Below are 22,887 nucleotides of genomic sequence, written 5' to 3'. Positions count from 1 at the left end.
TAGACCGTAGAGACTGCAGCCCCAAAGATCAGTGACACCAAGGTAAACCGTAGAGACTGCAGGTCATAGCTCAGTGACACCAAGGTAAACTGTAGACACTGCAGGTCATAGCTCAGTGACACCAAGGTAAACCGTAGAGACTGCAAGTCATAGCTCAGTGACACCAAGGTAAACCGTAGAGACTGCAGGTCATAGCTCAGTGACACCAAGGTAAACCGTAGAGACTGCAGGTCATAGCTCAGTGACACCAAGGTAAACCGTAGAGACTGCAGCCCAAAGCTCAGTGACACCAAGGTAAACCGTAGAGACTGCAGCCCAAAGATCAGTGACACCAAGGTAAACTGTAGAGACTGCAGCCCCAAAGATCAGTGACACCAAGGTAAACCGTAGAGACTGCAGGTCATAGCTCTGTGACACCAAGGTAAACCGTAGACACTGCAGGTCATAGCTCAGTGACACCAAGGTAAACCGTAGAGACTGCAGCCCCAAAGATCAGTGACACCAAGGTAAACCGTAGAGACTGCAGCCCCAAAGATCAGTGACACCAAGGTAGACCGTAGAGACTGCAGCCCCAAAGATCAGTGACACCAAGGTAAACCGTAGAGACTGCAGGTCATAGCTCAGTGACACCAAGGTAAACTGTAGACACTGCAGGTCATAGCTCAGTGACACCAAGGTAAACCGTAGAGACTGCAAGTCATAGCTCAGTGACACCAAGGTAAACCGTAGAGACTGCAGGTCATAGCTCAGTGACACCAAGGTAAACCGTAGAGACTGCAGGTCATAGCTCAGTGACACCAAGGTAAACCGTAGAGACTGCAGCCCAAAGCTCAGTGACACCAAGGTAAACCGTAGAGACTGCAGCCCAAAGATCAGTGACACCAAGGTAAACTGTAGAGACTGCAGCCCAAAGATCAGTGACACCAAGGTAAACTGTAGAGACTGCAGCCCATAGCTCAGTGACACCAAGGTAAACCGTAGAGACTGCAGCCCCAAAGATCAGTGACACCAAGGTAAACCGTAGAGACTGCAGGTCATAGCTCAGTGACACCAAGGTAAACCGTAGAGACTGCAGCCCCAAAGATCAGTGACACCAAGGTAAACCGTAGAGACTGCAGCCCCAAAGATCAGTGACACCAAGGTAAACCGTAGAGACTGCAGCCCAAAGATCAGTGACACTAAGGTAAACCGTAGAGACTGCAGGTCATAGCTCAGTGACACCAAGGTAAACCGTAGAGACTGCAGGTCATAGCTCAGTGACACCAAGGTAAACCGTAGAGACTGCAGGTCATAGCTCAGTGACACCAAGGTAAACCGTAGAGACTGCAGGCCATAGCTCAGTGACACCAAGGTAAACCGTAGAGACTGCAGGTCATAGCTCAGTGACACCAAGGTAAACCGTAGAGACTGCAGGTCATAGCTCAGTGACACCAAGGTAAACCGTAGAGACTGCAGCCCCAAAGATCAGTGACACCAAGGTAAACCGTAGAGACTGCAGCCCCAAAGATCAGTGACACCAAGGTAAACCGTAGAGACTGCAGCCCCAAAGATCAGTGACAATAAGGTAAACCGTAGACACTGCAGCCCCAAAGATCAGTGACACCAAGGTAAACCGTAGAGACTGCAGGTCATAGCTCAGTGACACCAAGGTAAACCGTAGAGACTGCAGCCCAAAGATCAGTGACACCAAGGTAAACCGTAGAGACTGGAGCCCATAGCTCAGTGACACCAAGGTAAACTGTAGAGACTGCAGCCCCAAAGATCAGTGACACCAAGGTAAACCGTAGAGACTGCAGGTCATAGCTCAGTGACACCAAGGTAAACCGTAGAAACTGCAGCCCAAAGATCAGTGACACTAAGGTAAACCGTAGAGACTGCAGGTCATAGCTCAGTGACACCAAGGTAAACCGTAGAGACTGCAGCCCAAATATCAGTGACACTAAGGTAAACCGTAGACACTGCAGCCCCAAAGATCAGTGACACCAAGGTAAACCGTAGAGACTGCAGGTCATAGCTCAGTGACACCAAGGTAAACCGTAGAGACTGCAGCCCAAAGATCAGTGACACCAAGGTAAACCGTAGAGACTGCAGGTCATAGCTCAGTGACACCAAGGTAAACCGTAGAGACTGCAGCCCCAAAGATCAGTGACACCAAGTTAAACCGTACAGACTGCAGGTCATAGCTCAGTGACACCAAGGTAAACCGTAGAGACTGCAGCCCAAAGATCAGTGACACCAAGGTAAACCGTAGAGACTGCAGGTCATAGCTCAGTGACACCAACGTAAACCGTAGAGACTGCAGGTCATAGCTCAGTGACACCAAGGTAAACCATAGAGACTGCAGCCCAAAGATCAGTGACACCAAGGTAAACCGTAGAGACTGCAGCCCAAAGATCAGTGACACCAAGGTAAACCGTAGAGACTGCAGCCCCAAAGATCAGTGACACCAAGGTAAACTGTAGAGACTGCAGCCCAAAGATCAGTGACACCAAGGTAAACTGTAGAGACTGCAGCCCATAGCTCAGTGACACCAAGGTAAACCGTAGAGACTGCAGCCCCAAAGATCAGTGACACCAAGGTAAACCGTAGAGACTGCAGCCCCAAAGATCAGTGACACTAAGGTAAACCGTAGACACTGCAGCCCCAAAGATCAGTGACACCAAGGTAAACCGTAGAGACTGCAGGTCATAGCTCAGTGACACCAAGGTAAACCGTAGAGACTGCAGCCCAAAGATCAGTGACACCAAGGTAAACCGTAGAGACTGCAGGTCATAGCTCAGTGACACCAAGGTAAACCGTAGAGACTGCAGCCCCAAAGATCAGTGACACCAAGTTAAACCGTACAGACTGCAGGTCATAGCTCAGTGACACCAAGGTAAACCGTAGAGACTGCAGCCCAAAGATCAGTGACACCAAGGTAAACCGTAGAGACTGCAGGTCATAGCTCAGTGACACCAACGTAAACCGTAGAGACTGCAGGTCATAGCTCAGTGACACCAAGGTAAACCGTAGAGACTGCAGCCCAAAGATCAGTGACACCAAGGTAAACCGTAGAGACTGCAGCCCAAAGATCAGTGACACCAAGGTAAACCGTAGAGACTGCAGCCCCAAAGATCAGTGACACCAAGGTAAACTGTAGAGACTGCAGCCCAAAGATCAGTGACACCAAGGTAAACTGTAGAGACTGCAGCCCATAGCTCAGTGACACCAAGGTAAACCGTAGAGACTGCAGCCCCAAAGATCAGTGACACCAAGGTAAACCGTAGAGACTGCAGCCCCAAAGATCAGTGACACTAAGGTAAACCGTAGACACTGCAGCCCCAAAGATCAGTGACACCAAGGTAAACCGTAGAGACTGCAGGTCATAGCTCAGTGACACCAAGGTAAACCGTAGAGACTGCAGCCCAAAGATCAGTGACACCAAGGTAAACCGTAGAGACTGGAGCCCATAGCTCAGTGACACCAAGGTAAACTGTAGAGACTGCAGCCCCAAAGATCAGTGACACCAAGGTAAACCGTAGAGACTGCAGGTCATAGCTCAGTGACACCAAGGTAAACCGTAGAGACTGCAGCCCCAAAGATCAGTGACACCAAGGTAAACCATAGAGACTGCAGCCCAAAGATCAGTGACACTAAGGTAAACTGTAGAGACTGCAGCCCAAAGATCAGTGACACCAAGGTAAACCGTAGAGACTGCGGGTCATAGCTCAGTGACACCAAGGTAAACCGTAGAGACTGCAGCCCCAAAGATCAGTGACACCAAGGTAAACCGTAGAGACTGCAGCCCAAATATCAGTGACACTAAGGTAAACCGTAGAGACTGCTGCCCAAAGATCAGTGACACTAAGGTAAACCGTAGAGACTGCAGGTCATAGCTCAGTGACACCAAGGTAAACCGTAGAGACTGCAGGTCATAGCTCAGTGACACCAAGGTAAACCGTAGAGACTGCAGGTCATAGCTCAGTGACACCAACGTAAACCGTAGAGACTGCAGGTCATAGCTCAGTGACACCAAGGTAAACCGTAGAGACTGCATCCCAAAGATCAGTGACACCAAGGTAAACCGTAGAGACTGCAGCCCAAAGATCAGTGACACCAAGGTAAACTGTAGAGACTGCAGCCCATAGCTCAGTGACACCAAGGTAAACCGTAGAGACTGCAGCCCCAAAGATCAGTGACACCAAGGTAAACCGTAGAGACTGCAGCCCCAAAGATCAGTGACACCAAGGTAAACCGTAGAGACTGCAGCCCCAAAGATCAGTGACACCAAGGTAAACCGTAGAGACTGCAGCCCCAAAGATCAGTGACACCAAGGTAAACCGTAGAGACTGCAGCCCAAAGATCAGTGACACCAAGGTAAACCGTAGAGACTGCAGGTCATAGCTCAGTGACACCAAGGTAAACCGTAGAGACTGCAGCCCAAAGATCAGTGACACTAAGGTAAACCGTAGAGACTGCAGGTCATAGCTCAGTGACACCAAGGTAAACCGTAGAGACTGCAGCCCAAAGATCAGTGACACCAAGGTAAACCGTAGACACTGCAGCCCCAAAGATCAGTGACACCAAGGTAAACCGTAGAGACTGCAGGTCATAGCTCAGTGACACCAAGGTAAACCGTAGAGACTGCAGCCCAAAGATCAGTGACACCAAGGTAAACCGTAGAGACTGCAGGTCATAGCTCAGTGACACCAAGGTAAACCGTAGAGACTGCAGCCCCAAAGATCAGTGACACCAAGGTAAACCGTAGAGACTGCAGCCCAAAGATCAGTGACACTAAGGTAAACCGTAGAGACTGCAGCCCAAAGATCAGTGACACTAAGGTAAACCGTAGACACTGCAGCCCCAAAGATCAGTGACACCAAGTTAAACCGTACAGACTGCAGGTCATAGCTCAGTGACACCAAGGTAAACCGTAGAGACTGCAGCCCAAAGATCAGTGGCACCAAGGTAAACCGTAGAGACTGCAGCCCAAAGATCAGTGACACTAAGGTAAACCGTAGAGACTGCAGCCCAAAGATCAGTGACACTAAGGTAAACCGTAGAGACTGCAGGTCATAGCTCAGTGACACCAAGGTAAACCGTAGAGACTGCAGCCCAAAGATCAGTGACACCAAGGTAAACCGTAGAGACTGCAGGTCATAGCTCAGTGACACCAACGTAAACCGTAGAGACTGCAGGTCATAGCTCAGTGACACCAAGGTAAACCGTAGAGACTGCAGCCCAAAGATCAGTGACACCAAGGTAAACCGTAGAGACTGCAGCCCAAAGATCAGTGACACCAAGGTAAACTGTAGAGACTGCAGCCCATAGCTCAGTGACACCAAGGTAAACCGTAGAGACTGCAGCCCCAAAGATCAGTGACACCAAGGTAAACCGTAGAGACTGCAGCCCCAAAGATCAGTGACACCAAGGTAAACCGTAGAGACTGCAGCCCCAAAGATCAGTGACACCAAGGTAAACCGTAGAGACTGCAGCCCCAAAGATCAGTGACACCAAGGTAAACCGTAGAGACTGCAGCCCAAAGATCAGTGACACTAAGGTAAACCGTAGAGACTGCAGCCCAAAGATCAGTGACACTAAGGTAAACCGTAGAGACTGCAGGTCATAGCTCAGTGACACCAAGGTAAACCGTAGAGACTGCAGCCCAAAGATCAGTGACACCAAGGTAAACCGTAGAGACTGCAGGTCATAGCTCAGTGACACCAAGGTAAACCGTAGAGACTGCAGCCCAAAGATCAGTGACACCAAGGTAAACGGTAGACACTGCAGCCCCAAAGATCAGTGACACCAAGGTAAACCGTAGAGACTGCAGGTCATAGCTCAGTGACACCAAGGTAAACCGTAGAGACTGCAGCCCAAAGATCAGTGACACCAAGGTAAACCGTAGACACTGCAGCCCCAAAGATCAGTGACACCAAGGTAAACCGTAGAGACTGCAGGTCATAGCTCAGTGACACCAAGGTAAACCGTAGAGACTGCAGCCCAAAGATCAGTGACACCAAGGTAAACCGTAGAGACTGCAGGTCATAGCTCAGTGACACCAAGGTAAAACGTAGAGACTGCAGCCCTAAGATCAGTGACACCAAGGTAAACTGTAGAGACTACAGCCCCAAAGATCAGTGACACCAAGGTAAACCGTAGAGACTACAGCCCCAAAGATCAGTGACACCAAGGTAAACCGTAGAGACTGCAGCCCCAAAGATCAGTGACACCAAGGTAAACCGTAGAGACTGGAGCCCCAAAGATCAGTGACACCAAGGTAAACCGTAGAGACTGGAGCCCAAAGATCAGTGACACCAATGTAAACCGTAGAGACTGCAGGTCATAGCTCAGTGACACCAAGGTAAACCGTAGAGACTGCAGGTCATAGCTCAGTGACACCAAGGTAAACCGTAGAGACTGCAGGTCATAGCTCAGTGACACCAAGGTAAACCGTAGAGACTACAGCCCTAAGATCAGTGACACCAAGGTAAACCGTAGAGACTGCAGCCCCAAAGATCAGTGACACCAAGGTAAACCGTAGAGACTGCAGCCCCAAAGATCAGTGAAACCAAGTGATGCCAGTTACTGACGTGAGTGATGCCAGTTGCTGACACCAAGTGATGCCAGTTGCTGACGTGAGTGATGCCAGTTGCTGACGTGAGTGATGCCAGTTGCTGACGTGAGTGATGCCAGTTGCTGACGTGAGTGATGCCAGTTGCTGACGTGAGTGATGCCAGTTGCTGACGTGAGTGATGCCAGTTGCTGACGTGAGTGATGCCAGTTGCTGACGTGAGTGATGCCAGTTGCTTATGTGAGTGATGCCAGTTGCTGATGTGAGTGATGCCAGTTGCTGATGTGAGTGATGCCAGTTGCTGATGTGAGTGATGCCAGTTACTGATGTGAGTGATGCCAGTTGCTGACGTGAGTGATGCCAGTTGCTGACGTGAGTGATGCCAGTTACACATTATGACATATCTATCATAGCGGAGGACACAGGTGTAATAGACCTAAATGGCCAATGGTGCATCCTCAACACCGCCTCAAAGACAGCTCTTTAGGTGTACGCACAGCCACGGCCATGCCGAGACCTCTCTGAGGCGACGTGTAGTGTAGGCTCAAGTCCTCGTCAGAGGTGATCGAGTGACACGTAGAGGGCAACTTCCTCCATATTACCTTCAATAGAAATCCACCAATCGAGAGTGGGTAATAAAAACAACCTCATTACAGCACGGCTATGCTGATCAAGCTTAAACAGGATGTGGCCTGTGGATGAATAATGTAGCCACTAACTGGTTATTACACAACCCTTCTAACAGTATACAGTATACGGCTTCTTATACAATACACACACATTGGTGTTTGTTCTTGTTTCAAAGTTGATGACTTAGTGTAAATAACAGTCCCGGTAGACTTTCAGCAGCCTCGTCCTGGTCTCCTTTTGTTTACGTTAGCTCCCGTTTTATAAATCTGTTGCATCGTTAACGTGACAAGGCTTCACTTTTCAGAGTCTTCGGTTGTGTGTGTGTGTGCGCGTGTGTGTGTGTATGCGTGCGACCGTGTGTGTTGTGCTGATGTCATGCTGTGTAGTTGGTTAAATTGCAGAGCTCTATTCACTACAACACACAGGGGACCCCAGGACGAACCGCTGAGTCAGGGAGTCAGGGAGACTCTGCTATACCCACTGACTAGCTATCCTGTTGGTAGGAAAGATTTGTATTGAGTTATCACATACTGTAGGTTATCACATACTGTAGGTTTTCACATACTGTAGGTTATCACATACTATAGGTTATCACATACTGTAGGTTATCACATACTGTAGGTTATCACATACTGTGGGTTATCACATACTATAGGTTATCACATACTGTGGGTTATCACATACTATAGGTTATCACATACTGTGGGTTATCACATACTGTATGTTATCACATACTATAGGTTATCACATACTGTAGGTTATCACATACTGTGGGTTATCACATACTGTAGGTTATCACATACTATAGGTTATCACATACTGTGGGTTATCACATACTGTAGGTTATCACATACTGTAGGTTATCACATACTGTGGGTTATCACATACTGTAGGTCATCACATACTGTGGGTTATCGCATACTGTAGGTTATCGCATACTGTGGGTTATCACATACTGTAGGTTATCACATACTGTGGGTTATCACATACTGTGGGTTATCACATACTGTAGGTTATCACATACTGTATGCTACAAGGTTATTAGGCTACATACTGTAGGTTACTAGGTTATTAGGATACATACTGTAGGTTACTAGGTTATTAGGCTACAAGGTTATTAGGCTACATACTGTAGGCTACAAGGTTATTAGGCTACATACTGTAGGTTACTAGGTTATTAGGATACATACTGTAGGTTACAAGGTTATTAGGATACATACTGTAGGTTACTAGGTTATTAGGATACATACTGTAGGTTACTAGGTTATTAGGTTACTAGGTTATTAGGCTACATACTGTAGGCTACAAGGTTATTAGGATACATACTGTAGGTTACTAGGTTATTAGGCTACAAGGTTATTAGGCTACATACTGTAGGATACAAGGTTATTAGGCTACATACTGTAGGTTGCAAGGTTATTAGGCTACAAGGTTACATACTGTAGGCTACAAGGTTATTAGGCCACAAGGTTATTAGGCTACATACTGTATGCTACAAGGTTATTAGTATACATACTGTAGGCTACGAGGTTATTAGGCTACTAGGTTATTAGGCTACATACTGTAGGCTACAAGGTTATTAGGATACATACTGTAGGTTACTAGGTTATTAGGCTACATACTGTAGGTTACAAGGTTATTAGGCCACAAGGTTATTAGGCTACATACTGTATGCTACAAGGTTATTAGGATACATACTGTAGGCTACGAGGTTATAGGCTACTAGGTTATTAGGCTACATACTGTAGGCTACAAGGTTATTAGGATACATACTGTAGGCTACAAGGTTATTAGGCTACGAGGTTATTAGGCTACATACTGTAGGCTACGAGGTTATTAGGCTACGAGGTTATTAGGCTACAAGGTTATTAGGCCACAAGGTTATTAGGCTACATACTGTAGGCTACAATGTTATTAGGCTACGAGGTTATTAGGCTACAAGGTTATTAGGCTACATACTGTAGGCTACAAGGTTATTAGGCTACATACTGTAGGCTACAAGGTTATTAGGCTACAAGGTTATTAGGCTACATACTGTAGGCTACAAGGTTATTAGGCTACATACTGTATGCTACAAGGTTATTAGGATACATACTGTAGGCTACGAGGTTATAGGCTACTAGGTTATTAGGCTACATACTGTAGGCTACAAGGTTATTAGGATACATACTGTAGGCTACAAGGTTATTAGGCTACGAGGTTATTAGGCTACATACTGTAGGCTACGAGGTTATTAGGCTACAAGGTTATTAGGCCACAAGGTTATTAGGCTACATACTGTAGGCTACAATGTTATTAGGCTACGAGGTTATTAGGCTACAAGGTTATTAGGCTACATACTGTAGGATACAAGGTTATTAGGCTACATACTGTAGGTTGCAAGGTTATTAGGCTACAAGGTTACATACTGTAGGCTACAAGGTTATTAGGCCACAAGGTTATTAGGCTACATACTGTATGCTACAAGGTTATTAGTATACATACTGTAGGCTACGAGGTTATTAGGCTACTAGGTTATTAGGCTACATACTGTAGGCTACAAGGTTATTAGGATACATACTGTAGGTTACTAGGTTATTAGGCTACATACTGTAGGTTACAAGGTTATTAGGCCACAAGGTTATTAGGCTACATACTGTATGCTACAAGGTTATTAGGATACATACTGTAGGCTACGAGGTTATAGGCTACTAGGTTATTAGGCTACATACTGTAGGCTACAAGGTTATTAGGATACATACTGTAGGCTACAAGGTTATTAGGCTACGAGGTTATTAGGCTACATACTGTAGGCTACGAGGTTATTAGGCTACGAGGTTATTAGGCTACAAGGTTATTAGGCCACAAGGATATTAGGCTACATACTGTAGGCTACAATGTTATTAGGCTACAAGGTTATTAGGCTACATACTGTAGGCTACAAGGTTATTAGGCTACATACTGTAGGCTACAAGGTTATTAGGCTACAAGGTTATTAGGCTACATACTGTAGGCTACAAGGTTATTAGGCTACATACTGTATGCTACAAGGTTATTAGGATACATACTGTAGGCTACGAGATTATAGGCTACTAGGTTATTAGGCTACATACTGTAGGCTACAAGGTTATTAGGATACATACTGTAGGCTACAAGGTTATTAGGCTACGAGGTTATTAGGCTACATACTGTAGGCTACGAGGTTATTAGGCTACGAGGTTATTAGGCTACAAGGTTATTAGGCCACAAGGTTATTAGGCTACATACTGTAGGCTACAATGTTATTAGGCTACGAGGTTATTAGGCTACAAGGTTATTAGGCTACATACTGTAGGCTACAAGGTTATTAGGCTACATACTGTAGGCTACAAGGTTATTAGGCTACAAGGTTATTAGGCTACATACTGTAGGCTACAAGGTTATTAGGCTACATACTGTAGGCTACAAGGTTATTAGGCTACAAGGTTATTAGGCTACGAGGTTATTAGGCTACAAGGTTATTAGGCTGCATACTGTAGGCTACAAGGTTATTAGGCTACAAACTGTAGGCTACGAGGTTATTAGGCTACAAGGTTATTAGGCCACAAGGTTATTAGGCTACATACTGTAGGCTACAAGGTTATTAGGATACATACTGTAGGCTACAAGGTTATTAGGCTACAAGGTTATTAGGCTACAAGGTTATTAGGCTACAAGGTTATTAGGCTACAAGGTTATTAGGCTACATACTGTAGGTTACAAGGTTATTAGGCTACATACTGTAGGTTATTAGGCTATGAGGTTATTAGGCTATGAGGTTATTAGGCTACGAGGTTATTAGGCTACGAGGTTATTAGGCTACGAGGTTATTAGGCTACGAGGTTATTAGGCTACGAGGTTATTAGGCTACGAGGTTATTCGGCTACAAGGTTATTAGGCTACATACTGTAGGCTACGAGGTTATTAGGCTACAAGGTTATTAGGCTACATACTGTAGGCTACAAGGTTATTAGGCCACAAGGTTATTAGGCTACATACTGTAGGCTACAAGGTTATTAGGCTACATACTGTAGGCTACAAGGTTATTAGGATACATACTGTAGGTTACTAGGTTATTAGGCTACATACTGTAGGTTACTAGGTTATTGGGCTACGAGGTTATTAGGCTACAAGGTTATTAGGCTACATACTGTAGGCTACAAGGTTATTAGGTTACATACTGTAGGCTACGAGGTTATTAGGCTACAAGGTTATTAGGCTACATACTGTAGGCTACGAGGTTATTAGGCTACAAGGTTATTAGGCTACGAGGTTATTAGGTTACAAGGTTATTAGGCTACATACTGTAGGTTAAGAGGTTATTAGGCTACATACTGTAGGCTACGAGGTTATTAGGTTAAAAGGTTATTAGCAGTGGTGGAAAAAGTACACAACTGTCATACCTGAGTAGAGGTAAAGATCCTTAATAGAAAATGACTCAAGTAAAAGTGAAAGTCACCCAGTAAAATACTACTTCACTACTTACTACTTAAAAGTCTGAAAGTATTTGGTTTTAAATATACTTAAAGTATTACAAATAAATATAATTGCTAAAATATACTGAAGTATCAAAAGTCAAAGTAAAAGTATAAATCATTTAAATTCCTTATATAAAGCAAACCAGACGGAATCATTTTCTTGTGTTTTTAATTTACAAATAGCCAGAGGCACGCTCCAACACTCAGACATAATTTACAAACCAAGCATGTGTTTAGTGAGTCCGCCAGATCAGAGGCTGTAGTGACGACCAGGGATGTTCTCTTGACAAGTGTGTGAATTAAACAATTTTCCTGTCCTGCTAGGATTCAAAATGTAACGAGTACTTTTAGGTGTCAGGGAAAATGTATGGAATAAAAAATACATCATTTTCTTTAGGAATGTAAGGACGTTAAAGTTGTCAAAAATGTAAATAGTTTTCTTTATTATCTTGGTTAGGTCAGGGTGGGACATGGGTGATGTATGTGTTTTTGACCCTGTCTAGGGGATTTGTATGTCTATGGGTGTTTAGTAGTCTAGGTGTTATGTATGTCTATGGTTGCCTAGATTGGTTCTCAATTAGAGGCAGCTGTTTATCATCATTGTCTCTGATTGGGAACCATATTTAGGCAGCCATATTCCTTGGGTTATTTTGTGGGTTATTGTCTATGTGTTAGTGCCTGTGTCTGCACTTGCTTATATATATAGCTTCACTTTCATTTTGTTGTTTTGTAAAGTTTAAGTGTTCTTCGTTTCATTAAGAAGAAGAATGTATTCACATCACATCCTCCATTCAACGAACGTGACAATAGTAAAGTACAGATAACCCCCAAAAAACGACTTAAGTAGTACTTTTAAGTATTTTTACTTAAGTACTTTAAAGCTACTGCTGTAGCTGGTGTCAGATCTAGGACTATACTTCATGAGACCATACTTCATGGTACTTCATGGTACTTCATGAGACCATACTTCATGGTACTTCATGAGACCATACTTCATGGTACTACATGAAACCATACTTCATGGTACTTCATGGTACTACATGAGACCATACTTCATGGTACTTCATGGTACTACATGAGACCATACTTCATGGTACTTCATGGTACTTCATGAGACCATACTTCATGGTACTTCATGTGACCATACTTCATGGTACTTCATGGTACTTCATGAGACCATACTTCATGGTACTACATGAGACCATACTTCATGGTACTTCATGAGACCATACTTCATGGTACTTCATGGTACTTCATGAGACCATACTTCATGGTACTTCATGGTACTTCATGAGACCATACTTCATGGTACTACATGAGACCATACTTCATGGTACTTCATGGTACTTCATGAGACCATACTTCATGGTACTACATGAGACCATACTTCATGGTACTTCATGAGACCATACTTCATGGTACTTCATGAGACCATACTTCATGGTACTTCATGGTACTTCATGAGTTGCCCTCTCTGCTATTTCTTGTTATCTTTTACGTTGTTTATGTCTTGTCTACTATTTGAAGGTATTTGTTTTATCCCACTTTATATCAGCACAACGATGCACTTTGAGTAGAAAATGAATTGTTTCTATCAGGCAGTACAACCGGCTACGCAGCTTGCTGAAGGACCCCCGTCATCACTGTATCCTGTTTGCCAACGAGTTCCAGGAGTATTCCTACTGCCCCAGAGAAAAGGGAGAGCCGCAGGACAAATGGCAGACCAGGTGAGTGGCCTTCCTACACCACCTCCTCAGTCTTCATCCTCTGCCTTCATCCTCCGTCTTCATCCTCCTCCTTCATCCTAGGGTGGCAGGTAGCCTAGTGGTTAGAGCATTGGGCCAGTAACCAGCAGGTAGCCTAGTGGTTAGAGTGTTGGGCCAGTGACTGAAAGGTTGCTAGATCGAATCCCTAAGCTGACGAGGTAAAAATCTGTCGTTGTGCCCCCTGAACAGATAGTTAACCCACTGTTCCCCGTTAGGCCGTCATTGTCAATGAGAATTTGTTCTTAACTGACTTGACTGGTAAAATAAATCAAATAAAATCCCGCTCCTTATTCATCCTCCATGCCTTCATCCTCTTTATCCTATTCCGCCTTCATCCTCCTCCTTCATCATCCTCTTCATCCTCTTCATCCTCCTCCGCTTTCTTCCTCCTTCTCCTACTCCTCTGCCTTCATCCTCCTCCTTCATCCTCCTCCGCCTTCTTCCTCCTTCCCCTACTCCTCTGCCTTCATCCTCCTCTGCCTTCATCATCCCCTTCATCCTCCTCCGCCTTCATCATCCTCTTCATCATCCTCTGCCTTCTTCCTCCTTCTCCTACTCCTCTGCCTTCATCATCCTCTTCATCATCCTCTGCCTTCTTCCTCCTTCTCCTCCTCTGCCTTCATCATCCTCTTCATCATCCTTCGCCTTCTTCCTCCTTCCCCTACTCCTCTGCCTTCATCATCCTCTGCCTTCATCATCCCCTTCATCCTCCTCCGCCTTCTTCCTCCTTCTCCTACTCCTCTGCCTTCATCCTCCTCTGCCTTCATCATCCTCTTCATCATCCTCTGCCTTTCTCCTACTCCTCTGCCTTCATCCTCCTCTGCCTTCATCCTCCTTCTCCTACTCCTCTGTCTTCATCCTCCTCTGCCTTCATCATCCTCTTCATCCTCCTCCGCCTTCTTCCTCCTTCTCCTACTCCTCTGCCTTCATCATCCTCTTCATCCTCCTCCGCCTTCTTCCTCCTTCTCCTACTCCTCTGCCTTCATCATCATCCTCTTCATCCTCCTCCGCCTTCTTCCTCCTTCTCCTACTCCTCTGCCTTCATCATCCTCTTCATCCTCCTCCGCCTTCTTCCTCCTTCTCCTACTCCTCTGACTTCATCATCCTCTTCATCCTCCTCCGCCTTCTTCCTCCTTCTCCTACTCCTCTGACTTCATCATCCTCTTCATCCTCCTCCGCCTTCTTCCTCCTTCTCCTACTCCTCTGCCTTCATCATCCTCTTCATCCTCCTCCGCCTTCTTCCTCCTTCTCCTACTCCTCTGCCTTCATCATCCTCTTCATCCTCCTCCGCCTTCTTCCTCCTTCTCCTACTCCTCTGCCTTCATCATCCTCTTCATCCTCCTCCGCCTTCTTCCTCCTTCTCCTACTCCTCTGCCTTCATCATCCTCTTCATCCTCCTCCGCCTTCTTCCTCCTTCTCCTACTCCTCTGCCTTCATCATCCTCTTCATCCTCCTCCGCCTTCTTCCTCCTTCTCCTACTCCTCTGCCTTCATCATCCTCTTCATCCTCCTCCGCCTTCTTCCTCCTTCTCCTACTCCTCTGCCTTCATCATCCTCTTCATCCTCCTCCGCCTTCTTCCTCCTTCTCCTACTCCTCTGCCTTCATCATCCTCTTCATCCTCCTCCGCCTTCTTCCTCCTTCTCCTACTCCTCTGCCTTCATCATCCTCTTCATCCTCCTCCGCCTTCTTCCTCCTTCTCCTACTCCTCTGACTTCATCATCCTCTTCATCCTCCTCCGCCTTCTTCCTCCTTCTCCTACTCCTCTGCCTTCATCATCCTCTTCATCCTCCTCCGCCTTCTTCCTCCTTCTCCTACTCCTCTGCCTTCATCATCCTCTTCATCCTCCTCCGCCTTCTTCCTCCTTCTCCTACTCCTCTGCCTTCATCATCCTCTTCATCCTCCTCCGCCTTCTTCCTCCTTCTCCTACTCCTCTGCCTTCATCATCCTCTTCATCCTCCTCCGCCTTCTTCCTCCTTCTCCTACTCCTCTGCCTTCATCATCCTCTTCATCCTCCTCCGCCTTCTTCCTCCTTCTCCTACTCCTCTGCCTTCATCATCCTCTTCATCCTCCTCCGCCTTCTTCCTCCTTCTCCTACTCCTCTGCCTTCATCATCCTCTTCATCCTCCTCCGCCTTCTTCCTCCTTCTCCTACTCCTCTGCCTTCATCATCCTCTTCATCCTCCTCCGCCTTCTTCCTCCTTCTCCTACTCCTCTGCCTTCATCCTCCTCTTCATCCTCCTCCGCCTTCTTCCTCCTTCTCCTACTCCTCTGCCTTCATCATCCTCTTCATCCTCCTCCGCCTTCTTCCTCCTTCTCCTACTCCTCTGCCTTCATCATCCTCTTCCGCCTACTGTAAAACCCAATATTAAGCCAGTTAATGCAAGTCAAGTTTGTTGCCATTTGTAGGTACATAATACGTACATTGGAATTGTGTGTTTATGCATCACTCTGTATCTGTATCTGTGTGGTAATGGAGGTGTGTCCTCGTCTCCCTCCCTGTAGGTGTGTGGTAATGCAGGTGTGTCCTCGTCTCCCTCCCTGTAGGTGTGTGTATGTGTATGTGTGTGGTAATGTAGGTGTGTCCTCGTCTCCCTCCCTGTAGGTGTGTGGTAATGCAGGTGTGTCCTCGTCTCCCTCCCTGTAGGTGTGTGGTAATACAGGTGTGTCCTCGTCTCCCTCCCTGTAGGTGTGTGTATCTGTATGGTAATGCAGGTGTGTCCTCGTCTCCCTCCCTGTAGGTGTGTGGTAATGCAGGTGTGTCCTCATCTCCCTCCCTGTAGGTGTGTGTATCTGTGTGGTAATGCAGGTGTGTCCTCGTCTCCCTCCCTGTAGGTGTGTGGTAATGCAGGTGTGTCCTCGTCTCCCTCCCTGTATGTGTGTGGTAATGCAGGTGTGTCCTCGTCTCCCTCCCTGTATCTGTATGGTAATGCAGGTGTGTCCTCGTCTCCCTCCCTGTAGGTGTGTGGTAATGCAGGTGTGTCCTCGTCTCCCTCCCTGTATCTGTATGGTAATGCAGGTGTGTCCTCGTCTCCCTCCTTGTAGGTGTGTGGTAATGCAGGTGTGTCCTCGTCTCCCTCCCTGTAGGTGTGTGTATCTGTGTGGTAATGCAGGTGTGTCCTCGTCTCCCTCCCTGTATCTGTATGGTAATGCAGGTGTGTCCTCGTCTCCCTCCCTGTAGGTGTGTATGTGTGTGGTAATGCAGGTGTGTCCTCGTCTCCCTCCCTGTAGGTGTGTGGTAATGCAGGTGTGTCCTCGTCTCCCTCCCTGTAGGTGTGTATGTGTGTGGTAATGCAGGTGTGTCCTCGTCTCCCTCCCTGTAGGTGTGTGGTAATGCAGGTGTGTCCTCGTCTCCCTCCCTGTAGGTGTGTGTATCTGTATGGTAATGCAGGTGTGTCCTCGTCTCCCTCCCTGTAGGTGTGTGGTAATGCAGGTGTGTCCTCATCTCCCTCCCTGTAGGTGTGTGTATCTGTGTGGTAATGCAGGTGTGTCCTCGTCTCCCTCCCTGTAGGTGTGTGTATCTGTATGTGTGTGGTAATGCAGGTGTGTCCTCGTCTCCCTCACTGTAGGTGTGTGGTAATGCAGGTGTGTCCTCGTCTCCCTCCCTGTAGGTGTATGGTAATGCAGGTGTGTCCTCGTCTCCCTCCCTGTAGGTGTGTGTATCTGTATGGTAATGCAGGTGTGTCCTCGTCTCCCTCCCTGTAGGTGTGTGGTAATACAGGTGTGTCCTCGTCTCCCTCCCTGTAGGTGTGTGGTAATACAGGTGTGTCCTCGTCTCCCTCCCTGTATGTGTGTGGTAATCAAATCAAATCAAAATCAAATCAAATTTATTTATATAGCCCTTCGTACATCAGCTGATATCTCAAAGTGCTGTACAGAAACCCAGCCTAAAACCCCAAACAGCAAGCAATGCAGGTGTAGAAGCACGGTGGCTAGGAAAAACTCCCTAGAAAGGCCGATACCTAGGAAGAAACCTAGAGAGGAACCAGGCTATGTGGGGTGGCCAGTCCTCTTCTGGCTGTGCCGGGTGGAGATTATAACAGAACATGGCCAAGATGTTCAAATGTTCATAAATGACCAGCATGGTCGAATAATAATAAGGCAGAACATTTGAAACTGGAGCAGCAGCACAGTCAGGTGGAAGTTGAAACTGGAGCAGCAGCATGGCCAGGTGGACTGGGGACAGCAAGGAGTCATCATGTCAGGTAGTCCTGGGGCATGGTCCTAGGGCTCAGGTCAGTTGAAACTGGAACAGCAGCATGGCCAGGTGGACTGGGGACAGCAAGGAGTCATCATGTCAGGTAGTCCTGGGGCATGGTCCTAGGGCTCAGGTCCTCCGAGAGAGAGAAAGAAAGAGAGAAGGAGAGAATTAGAGAACGCACACTTAGATTCACACAGGACACCGAATAGGACAGGAGAAGTACTCCAGATATAACAAACTGACCCCAGCCCCCCGACACATAAACTACTGCAGCATAAATACTGGAGGCTGAGACAGGTAATGCAGGTGTGTCCTCGTCTCCCTCCCTGTAGGTGTGTGTATCTGTGTGGTAATACAGGTGTGTCCTTGTCTCCCTCCCTGTAGGTGTGTGGTAATACAGGTGTGTCCTCGTCTCCCTCCCTGTAGGTGTGTGGTAATGCAGGTGTGTCCTCGTCTCCCTCCCTGTAGGTGTGTGGTAATGCAAGTGTGTCCTCGTCTCCCTCCCTGTAGGTGTGTGTATCATGCTGCGGTGTGGTACCATGACCACCTGGCAGGTCTGAAGCCAGTAGTGATGATCACTGAAGACCAGAACGCTGTGGCAGAGTACAGCAGCCTCAACTGTGGTGTCTACGTCCTCTGTACACAGGTAAACACTATAGTACACACAGCCTCAACTGTGGTGTCTACGTCCTCTGTACACAGGTAAACACTATAGTACACACAGCCTCAACTGTGGTGACTATGTCCTCTGTACACAGGTAAACACTATAGTACACACAGCCTCAACTGTGGTGTCTACGTCCTCTGTACACAGGTACAACACTATAGTACACGCCAGGTACTCAAATGCCTGTTCTGTCCCATTGCCCTTGAATGGTGCTAACAATATTAAAGATGAATCCATGGTATACTGAAAACTCTATAGGAGAATACCTGGGTAATGAGAACCCTGCTGAATACTGAATCTCTATAGGTGAATACCTGGGTAATGAGAACCCTGCTGTAAACTGAATCTCTATAGGTGAATACCTGGGTAATGAGAACCCTGCTGAATACTGAATCTCTATAGGTGAATACCTGGGTAATGAGAACCCTGCTGAATACTCCTCTATAGGTGAATACCTGGGTAATGAGAACCCTGCTGTATACTGGACCTCTATAGGAGAATACCTGGGTAATGAGAACCCTGCTGTATACTGGACCTCTATAGGTGAATACCTGGGTAATGATAACCCTGCTGTATACTGGACCTCTATAGGTGAATACCTGGGTAATGAGAACCCTGCTGAATACTGAATCTCTATAGGTGAATACCTGGGTAATGAGAACCCTGCTGAATACTCGTCTATAGGTGAATACCTGGGTAATGAGAACCCTGATAAATACTCGTCTATAGGTGAATACCTGGGTAATGAGAACCCTGCTGAATACTCCTCTATAGGTGAATACCTGGGTAATGAGAACCCTGCTGTATACTGGACCTCTATAGGAGAATACCTGGGTAATGGAACCTCAGGGAACATCAGTCAAAGGACCCAAACAGGAAGCCGGGATGGGTTCAGATCAGTTTTCATTCAGTTGGTATAGTGTATACTGTGTTGTCGGTCCTGTGTGGCTCCGTTGGTAAGAGTGAGACCCAGGGTTGTGGGTTCAATTCCCTCGCAGGGATCACATAGCCTACACCTACTAAACACAGGATAAAACATCTCCTATATTGTCAGCCAGTGTATCATTACCTTGTGCATGTCTCTTGGTCTTCAGGAGCACAGAACTAGAATGAGTAGAACTGGCCCTGCCCATTCAAGTCAATCAGGAGATAATGAGATTCTGTTTCTATGTTCAGGAGTACCTGCAGACGTTCTGGCCGGAGCTGCAGGCTGCCCTGGAGCTGTACTGCTCCATCGCTCAGTCCCTGCAGGAGAAAGGGAGCGAGGGGACGGAGAGAGAGTACACTGAACACCTGCCTGCCGAGGTCCTGGAGGCTGGCATTAAGTCTGGCCGATACATACAGGCAGGTGGAGGGGGCATGACTGTGTTTAAACAGCAGTGTGTGTGTGTGTGTGTGTGTGTGTGTGTGTGTGTGTGTGTGTGTGTGTGTGTGTGTGTGTGTGTGTGTGTGTTCTCAGAAGCACACTGTAACACATAAAGTCATGAAGAGCAGACTGTGTCAGGTGTGAAGGTCCTCCTCTTTTCTCCAAACTACACTCAGATGTGAAGGTCCTCCTCTTTACTCCAATCTACACCCAGATGTGAAGGTCCTCTTTACTCCAAACTACACTCAGATGTGAAGGTCCTCTTTACTCCAAACTACACTCAGGTGTGAAGGTCCTCCTCTTTACTCCAAACTACACTCAGATGTGAAGGTCCTCCTCTTTACTCCAAACTACACCCAGATGTGAAGGTAATCTTTACTCCAAACTACACTCAGGTGTGAAGGTCCTCCTCTTTACTCCAAACTACACTCAGATGTGAAGATCCTCTTTACTCCAAACTACACCCAGATGTGAAGATCCTCTTTACTCCAAACTACACTCAGATGTGAAGGTCCTGCTCTTTACTCAAAACTACACTCAGATGTGAAGGTCCTCTTTACGCCAAACTACACCCAGATGTGAAGGTCCTCTTTACTCCAAACTACACTCAGGTGTGAAGGTCCTCCTCTTTACTCCAAACTACACCCAGATGTGAAGGTCCTCCTCTTTACTCCAAACTACACTCAGATGTGAAGGTCCTCTTTACTCCAAACTACACCCAGATGTGAAGGTCCTCTTTACTCCAAACTACACTCAGGTGTGAAGGTCCTCCTCTTTACTCAAAACTACACTCAGATGTGAAGGTCCTCTTTACTCCAAACTACACCCAGATGTGAAGGTCCTCTTTACTCCAAACTACACGCAGGTGTGAAGGTCCTCCTCTTTATTCCAAACTACACCCAGATGTGAAGGTCCTCCTCTTTACTCCAAACTACACTCAGATGTGAAGGTCCTCCTCTTTACTCCAAACTACACTCAGATGTGAAGGTCCTCTTTACTCCAAACTACACCCAGATGTGAAGGTCCTCCTCTTTACTCCAAACTACACTCAGATGTGAAGGTCCTCTTTACTCCAAACTACACCCAGATGTGAAGGTCCTCCTCTTTACTCCAAACTACACTCAGATGTGAAGGTCCTCCTCTTTACTCCAAACTACACTCAGATGTGAAGGTCCTCTTTACTCCAAACTACACCCAGATGTGAAGGTCCTCCTCTTTACTCCAAACTACACTCAGATGTGAAGGTCCTCTTTACTCCAAACTACACCCAGATGTGAAGGTCCTCCTCTTTACTCCAAACTACACCCAGATGTGAAGATCCTCCTCTTTACTCCAAACTACACCCAGATGTGAAGGTCCTCCTCAACAGCCATTTTGAGGCCTAGAAAAACAACAACTCTGGAGAAAAGCAAACACCGAAAACACAAAGAAATACACATTTCTATGAAATGAAAATGTCCCCCCAATGTGGGCTGGGTGCTAGCCTTGCGGTTAAGCGGTTAGGCCAGTAACCAGAAGGTTGCTGATTCGAATCCTAGAGCTGACTAGGTGAAATCTGTCGATGTGTTCTTGAGCAAGGCACTTAACCCTAATTGCTCCTGTAAGTTGCTCTGGATATGAGCGTCTGCTAAATTACATTAAAAAAAAGTTTTCTTCTCTGTCCCTCCATTCCAGGGCACTAAGTCTCTCTGTCCCTCCATTCCAGGGTACTAAGTCTTCTGTGTCTCTGTCCCTCCATTCCAGGGTACTAAGTCTTCTGTGTCTCTGTCCCTCCATTCCAGGGTACTAAGTCTTCTGTGTCTCTGTCCCTCCATGCCAGGGTACTAAGTCTTCTGTGTCTCTGTCCCTCCATTCCAGGGTACTAAGTCTTCTGCGTCTCTGTCCCTCCATTCCAGGGTACTAAGCCTTCTGTGTCTCTGTCCCTCCATTCCAGGGTACTAAGTCTGTCTCTCTGTCCTTCCATTCCAGGGTACTAAGTCTTCTGTGTCTCTGTCCCTCCATTCCAGGGTACTAAGTCTTCTGTCTCTCTGTCCTTCCATTCCAGGGTACTAAGTCTTCTGTGTCTCTGTCCCTCCATTCCAGGGTACTAAGTCTTCTGTCTCTCTGTCCCTCCATTCCAGGGTACTAAGTCTTCTGTCTCTCTGTCCCTCCATTCCAGGGTACTAAGTCTTCTGTGTCTCTGTCCCTCCATTCCATTCCAGGGTACTAAGTCTTCTGTGTCTCTGTCCCTCCATTCCAGGGTACTAAGTCTTCTGTGTCTCTGTCCCTCCATTCCATTCCAGGGTACTAAGTATTCTGTCTCTCTGTCCCTCCATTCCAGGGCACTAAGTCTCTATGTCTCTCTGTCCTTCCATTCCAGGGCACTCTGAATGTGAACAAGCACCGTGCCCAGCATGAAGCCTTCGTCCGCTTTGAGGGCTCTTCTAACAAGAGCTCAGGTGAGTTCCGCAACTTAACCGACCCTATGACCTCAAACTGTTCTGTTTGACCTTCAGCGTAAGGTTGTGGGTTCAATTCCCCCGCAGGGATCACATAGCCTACACATACTGAACACAGGATTAAACATCTCCTATATGATCAGCCAGTGTGCATGTCTCTTGGTCTTCAGGAGCACAGAACTAGAATGAGTAGAACAGGCCCTACCCATTCAAGTCAATCAGGGCATAATGAGATTCTGTTTCTATGTTCAGGAGTACCGGCAGACGTTCTGACCCAGTTGAGTTTATTACTGATACCATGATTACAGGTCATCCTACATGAATCAGGAATAATGATGAGAGAGAAAGTTACAGACGCACAAATATCATACCCCCTTAAAAATGCTAATCTCCTCTGTTATTGTAATGGGAGGAGGTTAGCATGTCTTGGGGGTAGGATATAACATGCTAATCTCCTCTGTTATTGTAATGGGGGGGAGGTTAGCATGTCTTGGGGGTATGATATAACATGCTAATCTCCTCTGTTATTGTAATGGGGGGGAGGTTAGCATGTCTTGGGGGGTATGATATAAAATGCTAATCTCCTCTCTTATTGTAATAGGGGGGAGGTTAGCATGTCTTGGGGGTAGGATATAACATGCTAATCTCCTCTGTTATTGTAATGGGAGGAGGTTAGCATGTCTTGGGGGTAGGATATAACATGCTAATCTCCTCTGTTATTGTAATGGGAGGAGGTTAGCATGTCTTGGGGGTAGGATATAACATGCTAATCTCCTCTGTTATTGTAATGGGGGG

At 46.6% G+C, this 22,887-nt stretch overlaps 1 protein-coding gene across 4 annotated transcripts in view; it reads left to right on the top strand.

Annotated features, from left to right (window-relative positions):
* The window catches only part of LOC109883802 (DIS3-like exonuclease 1), a 44,814-nt gene that overhangs the window by 2,718 nt on the left and 19,209 nt on the right, over window positions 1-22,887 (top strand). For 3 of the 4 annotated variants that reach the window (XM_031812654.1, XM_031812653.1, XM_031812655.1), the window contains 4 exons: window positions 13,257-13,385; window positions 18,132-18,267; window positions 19,465-19,632; window positions 22,014-22,092. In XM_031812654.1, the coding sequence (XP_031668514.1) occupies window positions 13,257-13,385; window positions 18,132-18,267; window positions 19,465-19,632; window positions 22,014-22,092 (512 nt within the window). Of the gene's footprint in view, window positions 1-13,256; window positions 13,386-18,131; window positions 18,268-18,400; window positions 18,436-19,464; window positions 19,633-22,013; window positions 22,093-22,887 lie in introns of those variants that run through there. The other variant, XM_031812656.1, reaches the window with a different exon arrangement.

This window comes from Oncorhynchus kisutch, unplaced genomic scaffold (genome assembly GCF_002021735.2).
Source record: "Oncorhynchus kisutch isolate 150728-3 unplaced genomic scaffold, Okis_V2 Okis03b-Okis08b_hom, whole genome shotgun sequence".
Classification (NCBI taxonomy): Eukaryota; Metazoa; Chordata; class Actinopteri; order Salmoniformes; family Salmonidae; genus Oncorhynchus; species Oncorhynchus kisutch.
Note: the sequence above shows the minus strand (reverse complement) of the source record. Positions and strands in the feature narration are given on the sequence as shown.